Source organism: Acyrthosiphon pisum, chromosome A3 (assembly GCF_005508785.2).
Source record: "Acyrthosiphon pisum isolate AL4f chromosome A3, pea_aphid_22Mar2018_4r6ur, whole genome shotgun sequence".
NCBI lineage: Eukaryota > Metazoa > Arthropoda > Insecta > Hemiptera > Aphididae > Acyrthosiphon > Acyrthosiphon pisum.
This window is the reverse complement of record NC_042496.1, coordinates 17,338,296-17,353,550: the sequence shown is the minus strand read 5'-3', so window position 1 is coordinate 17,353,550 and position 15,255 is coordinate 17,338,296. Positions and strand designations below refer to the sequence as shown.

General features: G+C 28.9%; 1 protein-coding gene across 1 annotated transcript in view; it reads left to right on the top strand.

The window, feature by feature from the left end:
• Positions 1-15,033, top strand: part of LOC100162640 (chaoptin-like) — an 83,169-nt gene extending 68,136 nt beyond the window's left edge. The window contains exons 3-7 of the mRNA XM_008189611.3: positions 5,666-5,813; positions 6,452-6,599; positions 11,514-11,624; positions 11,848-14,320; positions 14,458-15,033. Coding sequence (XP_008187833.2) covers positions 5,666-5,813; positions 6,452-6,599; positions 11,514-11,624; positions 11,848-14,320; positions 14,458-14,994 — 3,417 coding nt within the window. The 3' untranslated portion in view covers positions 14,995-15,033. The remainder of the gene's footprint in view (positions 1-5,665; positions 5,814-6,451; positions 6,600-11,513; positions 11,625-11,847; positions 14,321-14,457) is intronic.
• The last annotated feature ends 222 nt before the right edge of the window (positions 15,034-15,255 follow it).

Genomic DNA, 15,255 nt, shown 5'->3' with positions numbered 1-15,255 from the left:
AATACTAATAATTTTATTCCCATTATATTTAGTTATTTTACATGGAAATATAAGTATGAAAAAATACAAATTTTACAGAAAAAATTTAATTAAAAAATATATATGTATAAAATTTAGTTGCTAGTGTGATTTTTGAGGTTGAATTTTTCCCGCTGGTTCGTTTATAGCCGCTTTCATATTGGATGTTGATATTCTTAAATCTGTATCCACGTGTTTGTCGCTTAATCGTGAACAATATTTATTTTTTCGAAATTAAAATTTTAAACACCATGAAATATATTTGGAGGGCCGCAGAAAAAAGTTCGCCAGGGCCGCGGTTTGCCGGTGCCTGATTTAGATGACTGATCCAATTAAATCAAATTTAAATTAATGCAACTCATTCTAGTGCAAATTTCTCTCAGATACACATATATTACCATAATGTGTGATAGTCGATTGTAAATAGCACATAGACCTTGTCTCCGAAGTTGGATTATTAGTTCTAGAAATACACAATACAAATTTCAAGATATCGATGGACCACATACTGATTTAAGTCTACATTAGTTTATGTTTCCTCTTTCCACAAAATAATTCTCAAATTGTTCAAAAGCCTTAGGTATTCCAGTAAACATAAGTTGTATTCTGTCAATATGCTTGTACAAACAAAATAGTTCGATTATTAAATTAAAGAAAAATAGAAAAAAAATATCAGTTATTCACAAATAAAACAAATTATTATTCAATATATATTAGAAAATATTTGAAAACTTTATTTTTCGCTATTTTAAAATACTTCTTACAGTTACCCTCATCATGTTAAAAATATTAATATTAAAAAAACACCAAAAAAATGCTCAAATACTTAGAATTAATTAAATTGTACAATCTCATATAACATATATTTAATGAATCATAATCGTAGGTACTATAAACCATTGTACCTTATTACTGTATATTAATTTCATAACTCATAAGTCAGTATAACCATTTTGGCTTAATCAAATACTTAAAAAAAAAAAATTTGAAGTTGAAAGTCAGACACGTTGTAAAAACTAAAATGTAATTATTAAAATAAATTAATAAATTGACAGTAATTTATTAATTATTAGTTATTTTATAATTTTCGTTGTTGCTAATTTTTTTTATATACTAAACTAATAAAAATATAAGTCCACTGATTAAATGTTTTAATCACATCACCGCAGTGTTTCATAAAGGTAAGTAAATCAAAGGACTTTTAAAAACAAATTTAGATTAAACTTAATAAAGTTTAATTTAATCACATATAATAATTTTCAAACGATTTGTTTTAAATAGTTGTAGTGTTTATTAAATCATTTTTAATTAATGAGACTAAAGATAAAATTAAAATTCATAGTATTTAGAGTTTATAAAGATTAAAATAACGGCTAGAAAATTATTATTCAAGCCAATCTACTTTAAAAGCTGAAATACTAATTCTATTTTTAATATTTTTTTATACTTCAACAACGAATGTCTTTTTTCAATTTCTGACGAAAAATCTCTGTATAATTTTATTTAACATTTTAATGTTATTTATTGATGTGTCAGTTAATAATAACTCGAATTACTTACCGTAAAAAATAATTTATCGTCTTGTGTACAATTTTATATTTTTTTCGATACAGAAAACCGTAATAAACACTGAATATTCGACATTAATGATCCTTTGATTGGTCTTATAATTTAACGTTGTTATAGTGATGCACTTTTTTTTATAACAAACATTTGTCACATAACTATATCATTATTACTGGAAAGAAAAATGGGGCGACGCTTCCTCGATATTTTAACAGGAAATAAATAGTGATTTACTCGCGTCTGTCTACGTTATTGCGTAACGGTGTTTGTTGCACATCCGACTAAAAAAATATAATAAAAATTCGAAATGTGTGTGTATGAACATTTCGAATAGAAATAAATAGTCGACAATTGAACGGAAATAATAACTCTGAACTTGAACGAGGTATGAGTGTATGACAATATAATATCATAGATAGTATTTATACATACAATTCCAGCTGGTCCTATAGTAGATACACCGTACACACAATCGTCTAATTATATAATTTAAGTGTCTGATATATGTTTGGGGGGGGGGGGGGGAAGTATAAAATATTGTCGTTATTAAATATTTTTAACAATATTTAACGTCCACAGTATTATGATAATGCGATATAGTACAAATTGCGTACGAACGATAATAATATTATAATAGTCTAGTGGAAAAAAAGTCGCGATGTTTTATTATCTAGTATACCAATTACCTGCCCTACGTTATTATTATAACAGCACTTGCCGTTCTCCCGCGTAATACGCTCTCTAAGAGCCTTTGACGGAAATGGTTAAACTTTTACTCGGTTTAAGACTTCATCCGTCGTTCCTTTGCAACGGCCAATTATATCCGTCCCCGTGCGCCACGTGTGAATACCTACGTTAGTACGATGTACACATGACTCCGATAGATCCAAATATTGTTGTCGTGTACCTCTGTCTACAACTACCTATCTTTTAAAATGCGTAAGTTGACGACGAGTTTATGAAATTGTTTGTTCGTTGCGGTGTTTGTGGCGAAAACAATAAGTGGTCCGATAGAACAGTTGTTATATAATCATGGTAAAGTTTTGTTTTATCGTTTTTCGCTTGTTGTTCACTCCGCAAACTCTCAATTAAATGCAAAATACAAAAAAAGAATTTTGATGAAATAATATTAATTGTGCCGGATTTTAAGTACAGTAAAATAATCAATATTCTATTGTTAGGTATAAACGTTCAAGTTCAATTCCATTCAAACTTATTATATGTTGCGGCCCGCCAATCGACCTGTACAAATGTCGACGTGTATTGAGATTTATTGAATACTAAAAGTATAATATAGAATAGTAATATTGTAGACTTAAAAATGGATATATTTAAATAAAACTCAGGTTCAAAAATAACGTACAATTATACTTAATTCTTCTAAGTCATAAAAATAAAACTGTCAACTCGACAGCCGCGCAGATGCTCAGTGGCAAAATACACTTGAAAAAATAGTTTTCTCGCAGGTTTTATATGATAATATCATAATATAACATATCATATATCATACTGTGAGGACTATCTAAGTAATTATTTTAATATATTTACCTTTTTATTGATAACTACAAAATACCATTATATTACACTAAAAGTTTCTATGCGATCTCGATAAGTATTATTGCTGTTATATAATGTATATATGTACACATACGGTATACCCCATAAATAATAAACTGTTAATATAACAGTCGAAAATCTGCTAGGTTTATTATTCTAGAGTCTAGATGATACAATAATGATGCACTCTGGGAGAGAACAAATAATAATAAAAAGAGCTATAATAGGTCACTTCAATATTACCCACTCCTACTTAATCGCCAAGGAACCCAAACCGACGTGCGACACATGCAACGCCCTTACAATCGAACACAATATTATAATCATCAACTACCCCAAATTCGCATTCTCAAGTCATCGCCTCAACAATGCAACTTCACTTGAAGAACCCCTCAATCAAAACAACACCGCCAATATTTATAATTTTTTTAAGCCAATTAGTAAAAAATTATAGTACTCGTGTATATTATAACAATTTTTTTCCATACATAATTTTTCTCTTTTTTAATATTGAATACTCTTAGTTTGTACTATATCTTGGCTAATAAACATTGTAATTGAAGCCATAAAAAAAAAAATAACGATGTCCTATTAATATCCCAAATTAATTTATCCCCTAGTATAGATTTTACCATTTGTACTCTTATTCGTGAGTACCGCGCCTACGTCATGTTCGTAATTATTTTTATGACAAACGTAATGTCACATGCGGGTATGTCCTGATTATAAGCAATCTTCAACGCACAAGCGAACGATGGATTTTTCGTCCATACGACTTTTGGATGGGGTGAATAAGCGACCTTTGAAATGTTTCCGTCTTCCGGCAACAAACAGCGATATCGCGTACACCCAATCTCCGGTAGTGTCTACTGTGCGTATCTACCGTCAGCTATAAATGAATATTATACTGTTGAGTCTCATACTCTCGTCCACTAAGTGCAGTAGACGAGGTGATTCAACAAGCATATGTTCACCTGCACTCTGTTATCCTTATATAATGCGTTTGTTCAAATATTTTGATTTTCTAAATTTTAAAATATATTAAGAGACCATATATTTTTAAGCTCTTGGATTGTTATACCATTTAAGGAGTTTTCTGCGGTAATGCAAACTTCTTGTACGTTTTAAATTAAACAAATAAAAACTTTTATAAGAGTTGTTGTTTAGAAATTTAAATTTAAAATAATCATTGCTCGAATGTCTTAATCTATTACCGTGGACAATTATCCTCAAAGCACTCATTTTTACGTTTTAATCGTTTAAAGTTCAATTAATACATAAACATTTTTGAAAAAGTCACCGACTTACCAGCTTGCGATGACAAAGGGTGGTTCTCGTTTGAAAAATTAATTTGTATCACACGTTAGATGATAATATATTATATTAAATATAACGACTATAATTATTACAATAAAATATTACGCATTATTAAACTAAAGGTGCTATATACGAGGTATGAATTATTAGTAAATCACCCTGTATAGTAAATACTTGTAGCAAAACATCATTAGCATTCATAGCTATATGTCGTTGGCGCGACGTGAGTACATTTTCTTCTCTCCAATTTGCGTGTGATTGCACATAATGACAACGCCAATGTGGGTGTATAATATATATATTTGAATAAGGCTGTAGCTGTAATCTCAACAGGCGCCTGTTATTTAGACTTTTCACCCTTGGGGATCACAGAACTGAGCCGCCCCACGTCCACTGTCATAACAAATTGTCGAGTTATTTTTTTTTTTTTTGTGCATGACAAAATTATAAATTTAAAAAAAACCGTCTTACTATTCTTTATTCAAACTCGTCAACGAACAAAAAAATAAAACTAGTTTCATACATTTAAAATTGAAATACGCTGGGTGACTTAAATCACTTAATTACGATTTGCCGTGCCTTTAAAATGTCAAAACTATAGGAGCATTCCTCGCCCCCTTAAATTTTACTCTGGAAGCAAGTTTATAATTTCTACAACTGTAGTTTATTATAAAAAACGCTGTCGTACTGAAGCTGAATAGGTCTGTCTATATTACGTCGAAACACTGAGTGATAGAACTCAAACGCTATAGCCTAAGCCGATATGTATTACGTACTCCGCTAGCTGCATTGGATAATACAGTAGTGAAAACCTTATGTAGGTACCGGTGGAACTGTATATTATTATATAATATTTAACACGGCGAGATGAATAATAAAATATTATAACGCGTAGGCGGTGATAATAAGGACCACTATATAATATAAAAATGATGATATTGTATAAAATCAGCTACCTATTGTGTTCAACCCATTGTGTTTAATAATATAATAACGACATTTTTAACCTGCATAAATAAAAATCAATTAATTCGACTATTGGTGGTGACTTTGGAATGCATACCGTGTTATATAATGGACCTATATAATATGTTATAAATTGGGGCATTACCATGTAAGCAGTAAATCATTTAAACATTTTATTACCCGTGTTGATAGTTTAAACGGACATAATATAATAACACTAATCGATCAATTTATTTTTCAGATGTTATCATGTTTTCCACTTCTAGTTATCATGCTCACTACAGTGGCAGCGACGCCTTGTTTATTCAACAGCATGTGTACATGCAAAACAGACGAAGCATTAAGAATGCACATCGCATGTGTTGCAGTTCCTTTGTACACAATCCCAGGTAACTAAAAATATACATATCCAATCCAAAACTTTAGTAAAAAATAATTACAAGTTACTACCAACTCGATACAATTTTTACCGAGAAAGTAGGTAAAATATGCATATTTTATACCTAGTATTTATTTTCGAATAAATATTATAGGATAAATTAAAATAAATGAAATATGGCTTTACAAAGCTACCATCTAAATAGTGGTGTTAGAACCGTAAAAAAATATATAATTAAATAGATTTTTTTATGATTTGTGCTCTATAAATTACTATTTTAATTTTATTTTATTCCAGTAAAGATTACTAGAGCATGAGTACTATGGAACTTTAGTAATAAAAATATTATATTAATAATTTAAAAGTTGAATATTATTTATTAAAAAATACATAATAATACATTATGTTATTTATTATATTCAATAATCCAAAATCAGTTTTCTAGTGATTTAACTAAACATCTAAACATTCTCTAACAAATTAATCAAAATATGTGTAACTTTTTATATTAATTGCCTAATATCATGGATAAATATCAATTATAATGCACATCAATAATTTAAACGATACAAACGCATTTATAAATTATAATATAATAATATCATTTTTTATATTTAAATTTTCGAAACATTTTTTTTTTTTTTACAGAAGTAGCAACTGGTACTCGGATAAGTCATATGGATGTCATGTCATCTGAGATCGAGGCTGTGGACAATGATATATTACAAGGAACACACATCGAATCACTACGGTTGATGAGCAATAAAATAGGAATAATTTCTGAAAGGGCCTTCGCGTAAGTTTAAACAATTTATTATAATAACTATAATAACCATTGAATGTAAAATATGTACCTAGTGTTTGATTAAATTATATGAACGTTTAATATTCATACGAATTTTAATAATATTTATGTACTTCTTATAAGTAGTCCATGATGCACTTAAATTTAAAAACATATAAAAGTACAGTTTTTTATAGACATTTTTAGGTTTGGATGAAATCAGATATTTGAACGAAAATAAAAATGTTCGTTCTTTTGTTATAATTCAAAAATATTATTCGTATGGACTTGAAACCTATACTACGTATATCATCATATTTTGTACACACAATGACATATTTGAAGCAATGTTTTTGGTAAAAATTAATTCGATTTACCATATTATTTCAGTAGTCAAATAAATTACTTTAACAGCAATATAAAAATATCATTATTTGACGGTATATCTTCACTCAAAACCTTTTTCGTACCTATGCAATTGTTTATCGTACATTTCAAATTTAACACATGCATTACACTATTACAGAGACTTACTCGACGACGAGTTACACTCGACACCTACTGTGCAGTTGAGAGGTTACATACTTTCCCCCTTAAATTTTGATTATTATTATTATTTTAATTATTTAAAAATGTACAAAGTAATTTCAAAGTTTTAGCCATCAAAATACAAACTTGATCCAATTTTTTACCAGAGACTTCCCTCAAAATTGACGATCGAAGAATTTTTTCTATACTATAAAAAGTGTTAATAGACACAAAAAATAAAGAAACCAGTGGCGAATGCAGAGGAGGGGTTCAACCCAATGGACATTGTACATTTTTTTTCGACTCCCCCTCCCTCCCGAATTATTTTCTTGCGTTTGTCCCTGATAAAAATACATAGGTACCACATTGTAATATCAATACATTTATACATCCCACTCAGAATCTAATATAATATGAATATAAAATTGTAACGTTAGTTTATACCCAAAATATAGAGATTATACATTATACATTTTGTAAAGTCAAGTCACTTATGAACTTATTAGCATTTCTGCACAAATGATAATATTATGGCATATTAAACCATTTATGTTTGCCAAACTTAACTGTAGTCCTACAATCTGTTGTCATTCGTCTTCTGCATTACATTAGTGTTAATAACATTAAACGCTATATAGTTTTATTTGCAAACATCTTGCTTAAGTCTGGCCTTATTAATCATAAATACAAAGCTATTACCTTATGCTGTCAATACTAATTTTATGGAGAAAGGCTTTAACCATTTATAGTAGCAAATAACTATCACTTTCTTAAATAACCAACATTTGGCTTTTAATTTTTTTTTCGGACACAATAGTTTCAAGTGTTTCAACGTTAATGAATAATGATATTGATTACCATCATAATAATTTTATCAATTAATTGACAAATTCATATCAATGTACATTTTTAATTTAAAGTGTATTGCATATTAAATTCAAATTCTTAACTGAATTTGTAAATTAATAATGTTAATGAGTTACTATTTAGGTTATATAATTTTACTTAACACGCATATCTCATTTCTTCACGTAATTCAACACAGTTTCTATAACCGTTGTAATATTAGAAGTGGTATTATCATTAACATATTACTATATTAGATCCTTTGCATAATATTATTAAAAGGTATTATAATTTCATTAACGTTTTGAGTTGATGTAGTGCCATTGTTTCTACAATAATCAGAGACAAGACAAATGCATTGTTTTATTCTGATATACCTTAGAAGTATTATGGTATCGTCAGGTACACCTTCTTATAATAGCTAGAACAGGATACTTAACCAACGTTCAAAATGTCTGCATTGTATTTTTAAAATATTTATGGCTGCAAGAATTAATTTAAATACCTACAAAAAATGTTTTTAACTTTTTTGGATTCTAAAAACTATAAAAATGTTGTAATCTTATTGTTTTATATTTTACAATTGTAGAGTTATCACAATAAATCAAATAATTAAAAAAATCTAAATTTATTATTATATCTATTACATTATTATATTTTGTTAATTCAATCTTTTTTTATTATTATTATTATTATTATTATTATTCTCGGTATTGATATGAATATATTATAACTATTTTCATTCTAAGGTAAATTTTTAAGCTAAAATTAAATTTTTTATATGTCATTGAGTAGGTTACAGTAATGGGTGTATTCAACTGTAATTCAATGATAAAATATTGCTCAAGAAAAACGATACTTAGTGAGGATGTATGTCAGCCTCTACTTCTATTTTCTAAGGATATTTCGAATTTATTTATAACACTATTATTATAAAAAAAATAGGTTTTCTATTGGTGGGTTGAAATGTGGCCGTCACCAAAAAAACCTGTCGTTTGGGGGAGGCGCACAGCAAAATTCCTATTCTAAATATCATATTTGACTTTAAAAAAATTTTGATGTAGGTAAAGATTTGATGTAGTAAAATTGTATAATTATTTAAGCAATTTCAAAGTAGGTAATTGCACAAAAATATTTGGATATTCTAGAATAATAATTATAAACATATTTTATACAATCATGTGTAATATGTATCATGTATGTAATACCTACCTATATATTAATGCGGAATGCTTTAAGTTTCCTAACTCTCCGTTTAATATTAATTGTTGTTTTCATATCTCTTAGTCAAGTAAAATATCATACAATTATCCAACCAATTATCCATCTTGGTAGTTAGCAAGTTACATATTTTAACAAACTTAAGTACACTGATTAGTGGAAAAAGTTAATATACTTTCATATTATTTTATTTTTATTATGACACGGGATATAACCAAATCAATACAAGATATTAAATACTAAATATATAAAAAAATATAAATATGAAGAGTCCTAGATGAGCCTCCGCTATTTAACTAGTTATCACTCCCACTCATTAGTTTTAGAATGATTATTTTTCAATTAATTTTTATTTTCGTTTATGTGTATGTCTCTCATTTTTGAGCAGTAAAATTTCAGATTCTGTTAGCAAATAGGATTAAGTTGGTACATTTTGGGAGGTCAAACGTGAAAATTCCCAGTATGTTCTATTCAAAATAATCAAGAAACACAGTAAAATAATATTTACGTAAAACCAATTTCTGAATTTTTGTTGTACCTACTTCACTTGATATTTATAATAGCAATTTCAAGATTTTACGTAATTTTAAAAATATTTTAGCTCTTTCTCATAGTTCATACTCCAATAAAAAAAAATATTGAAAACACGGTTTACCTATTCACACCGTTCTACGGCACGCCGGTATTGACTTATAAGTCATAAGTTAATAACAACTAGTAATATTATAAGAAATAATAATAAAAATGAATCTACCGTATTCCTAATAGAAAAATAAACTACTGATAAAATATAAATATATAATAAAATATCTTTAGAGATATAGACATTCGTTTTTCGCATGCAATGGTTTATTATTGAATTCAAATTTAATACATCCCATTACAGTGATCTTCAACTTTATGACATACTTTGACTAACACATGTTATCTTATAGTGTGCTAATTAACTATTTACTTATTTTTTTTTTTTTTGAATTTGTACCAATTTTGTACTTGGTCACTAGACCATCAGTTTTTAAACAAATTCATAAATTAATAAAAAAAACTTTAATTTTCTAACGGGATAGTTAATAATTATTTTAAACACAGCAAAGTGGAGTGAGTGTTGTTCCCTCACAGGAAAAGCCCCCATGGTTCTACTTGAAGTTTTTTTAAGGGCATAATAATTTGGTGCGTATCATTCTTTTACTTTATTGGGTATCGTTATACTACTTCGGCGTCACTGCAGGGCGCATACATATTTTACTACAGGTATGTTTATTAATATCATTCAACGTATATTTAACATGCCAGTCAGTTAGAGAGCTGAGAGATTACTATCTATATTTAAAATATTGTACTAGGTTACAAAATATCAATAGGTAACAATAATTTTAGTGAGCCGAGTTTCTGCTATAAGATCAATTCGATCTAAATATTATTATTTATCAGTTCTATAAAATTGAAATTGGGCTCTTTTGAATGACACAAATGAACAATATAAAGTTATCACTTTTATTTTTTAGTCGTCTAGACGAATTGAAATCTACTATTTATTTTTTAGAACACATGAGTGTTTTTTTTTAATTTCAATATTAGATTCTTTTACAAATATATTTTTTTAATTTTAATATTGATGCAAGGTATTTAGATTCATTTGAAACTCGATTAAAACGCTTACCTTTTGTTATTACGATTGTATATTTAACTCAGTTGAGCAATCAGTCTTACCTTAAAATAAACGTGGAAAAATCTTACTTGTAAATCATTTCTATAGCCTACAATATTAAATTAAATCAATGTATACCTAAACATAAAGATAACGATTAACAATACACAAGTCACAAAATACATATATGTGCTTTTGCTACCATTAAATTTCAAACATATTTTATACAAATATTTTGTAAAAATATTTTTAACACAGACATAATATTCTTAGACTTTTACATCGGCTACAGAAAGGTTATTTTTGGTTTTTCCATTAGTTTATTAGATATATTATATATCTTTATCGCGCGTTCAGTAAGGTTTCTATTTTGTTTTAGCTTCTGAGGAAAATTAAAACTTAATTATAACAGGGTTTTTATCCTTTTTGAATTAAAAAAATCTTTGTACCTAGGTACTTATTCAAATTTTTTTACTATTAATATAGTATATAAAATTACAAATATCGACGAGATTGACTTTTATAATTATTTTGCCATAAATGATTATTTGTATAAATCCGTAATGATGTTATAATATCTTCTAATGAAGAATATTTTTATTTTGTCGATTATAAAAAATACACGCATAAATAGGCAGCCTGGTAGTATGTATAATAAATATTTCTATTTTTAATAATTACAGGTCATCCGGCACAGTTCTTAGAGCCCTGGATCTCAGCTATAACCAATTGGATAAAGTGCCACTTAAATCATTTTCCAATATAAAAAATTTGGATTGGCTTAATTTACACGGGTGATTATTATATGTCCATAACTATATAGTTAGACAGCAATTTTTTGTTTAATAATATTATTATAACATTATAATATAGAATAATATTAGTATAACGTTATTATAATACTATTATAATATTATCATTACAAAATGCTGTCTGTGTATATACATCAAATACGTACATATGTACACAAATTAACTAATATTTGAATTAATTACGTTAATATGTTTCTAATTACAGAAATAACATAGAGGTTGTGGAAACGCACTGGAATCATTTGCAAGATACGCTACAACATTTGTTTATTGGAGAAAATGATTTAATGTCATTTCCAGAACAATTTTCAAAACTCCGAACTTTATCTACACTAAATCTAGATAATAATTTGATCACGTCTATTCCATCTAATATTAGAACTCCTCCAACGCTTGAAACATTAAGCATATCAAACAATTTTCTACAAGATTTTCCATTGTCACTATTAGAAACTGGAACTGCATTAAACAGATTATACATCCGAGACAATTATATAGAAAATATGACAAAAATAATTCCAAATAGATTTGTTAAATTAGATGTATTAGATTTTGGCATGAACCGATTAGAGAGTTGGTCAGGTCGAATGTTTGGTGGTCGCTCAGAAGTACGAAATCTACACTTAGATATGAATCGATTAGAGTCACTGGATGCTAATGCATTTGATGGATTGCGGTCTGTTCGGATGTATCTGTCATACAACAAGTTAAAAAATTTGAATCACAAAACATTTGAAGGCCTTGAAAGAATACTAGAGTATTTGGATTTGGAACATAATAATTTAGGAATAATACCTACAGCAATAAGAACATTGAAAAATTTAAAATTTTTGTATTTATCATCAAATGATCTCAATAAATTAGATTCAGCAGATTTCACAGGCGTGTCATCAAGCTTGAGGTCACTTTCACTATCTGGAAATCTCCTTACGGAAATTCCAAGCCATGCATTGATGAACTGCACTAAACTATCACATTTAAATTTAGGATATAATTTCATTAGGGAAATAAAAGAAAACGACTTTGGAGAATGGGCCAGGCACCTTGATACTTTACTACTGATGAACAACAAGTTAAAAGAACTCATCGGAAGACCTTTCAAGAACACGAATTCTCTTCGGGAATTAAGTTTATCTTTTAATAATATTCATTACGTAGATGCCGACGTATTTTTAGATTTAGCAACATCATTAGAAAGTTTAGAAATTAGTTTCGGTGTTTACTACGACAACTTTCCAGTTAAAATACTTAGACATCTCAAGTCTTTGTTGTGGTTAGTACTTGATAATAACGATATTTCATCTGTGCCATTTGATTCATTGCATTCGCTAGATAGTCTTCAATATTTGAACTTGGAGTCTAATAGAATATCTGTATTGGCTCCTAGGACATTTAGCTCACCTAACCAAACTGATCTTCGTGAAGTAAGACTGAATCAAAATTATTTAATGTCCTTAGAACCAAACACGTTTTCCAATCTACAGCAACTACAGACAATTACTATATCTAGAAACAAAATTATTGAAGTAATGTCACATTCCTTTAAAGAACTTCCAAGACTACTCAATATTGACTTATCATATAATCAAATCGAATACATTCAGCCATCGGCATTTGACAGTTTACCAAATTTTAAACGTCTTGATTTGCAAGGAAATCAACTGAAGGAATTGCGAATGACGTCATTTGTAAATTGCACTAATTCAAAAACGCCATTGTCTTTAAACGTATCCAACAATTGTATCGAAAGAACGCCTATTGATGATTCATTGACGCCCGTTCACATAAAGATTTTAGACCTTAGTCATAATAGTTTACAAGATTTACCATTTAAATTGTTGTATTTTATATCTAGCTCACTTAGAAACTTATACTTAGATCATAATCGGATAACCAAAATATATAACTCTGAGTTCATAAATTTAACGAACTTGGAAGTACTCTCAATCACCGAAAATGGTATGACATCAATAGCGTCAAAAGCATTTAGTAATTTAACTTCTTTGCAAATACTATATTTATCTGGTAACAAGATACAACAATTATCGTCCGAACAGTTTGCAACATTACCAAAACTTAGAGTATTATCTTTAGCCCGGAATCGGCTAAGCACATTAAGTTGGGATGTATTATCAGGAACGCCATTAGAGTATATTGATCTATCCAATAATGAATTACTCGCAGTGCCAGCTGGTGTATTATTGAAAACTGGTACAACTCTAAGACATCTTTTATTGGCTGGTAATCGGATAGATCATGTTGATGGGACAACGTTTTTTGATGTGCCCAGATTAGCTAATTTAAGTTTGGCAAATAACAAATTGACAATAATTCCAGACAACACTTTTGTTGGACTCTCAAATCTTATTTCATTAGATTTGTCTTCAAATACCCTAAGAGCAAATTTCAAAGAACTTTTCCACTATGTACAAAACGTTAGGCATTTAAACCTGGAAGATACGGGGCTAATCGAAACGCCACCTTTACCACTTCCCAGTTTAATTTCTCTTCGACTGTCAAAAAATAAATTAGAAAAAATATCCAGATCTTCAATGGAAATGTTGACCCGGCTCAAGACATTGTTCCTAAATGACAATAAATTAAGTTCTTCTCCGTCACACGTTTGGTCATTATTACCATCATTGAAAACATTGGATCTATCTTCAAATCCTATAAAAGTAATTCCTTCAATTTTAACTATTTTCAATTTTTTATGAACATAAAAATACATACATTTTAAGTAACTATTATTATTAATTGGAAAAAAATTTTTTCGCTCTCAATAATTCATTTTTTTTTTATACTTTTGTTTCAGACAATAACCAAAGCAAGTTTTTCGGGCTTGTCCCGTTTGCAGCATTTACGAGTCCAACAACTCAATTATTTAGATCGTTTTGATGTGGGATCACTATCCAAGTTGTCCACGCTCCGGTCATTAGCCACTGATTGGCGACCCAACCTTGGACAAATCGTATGCGCTGCTGTTAAGTCAATCCGCAGACTATCGGTTCACGTGAAAGGTTCTAAATTAATGGGACCAATAGTCGACACCTGCGGTCCCAAATTAGAATCCGTGGCCATTACGGGATCAAAGTTGCAATTCATTGACCGGCAGGTATTCTCAGGTCTAGAGCGTGGGGTCGGTGAACGACTAACAATCAGCATACGGCACACTGCAATTGAAGATTTGCCTGCCGATCTATTGCTACCACTGGTTGGCGTACCAAAACTCGCATTGGATTTGACTGGTAACAAGCTTACATCGTTCAATCCACTGACCATATATTCCAATTACACCACATGGGAAAACTCTGGGACAAATATATTGAAAGGCAAGTGTTTTCTTAATTAAATATTTTACACTGACCTCATATTATAATGAATGTGTGTACGAAATCATACTTAAAATAATGATTCAACCTGAATAAAACATTAATTTTATAACTTTATAGGTAATATAATATATTAACTGTATAAAATAAAATAATATATTAAATATTTTCCCACACACATATTTTACATTCAGGCATTTTTTTTTTACTCTCTATAGCTTGTGAAAGGTTAGGTCCAACATACGTTTTCCATTACCAATTCACCTATTTTAGAGACCGAG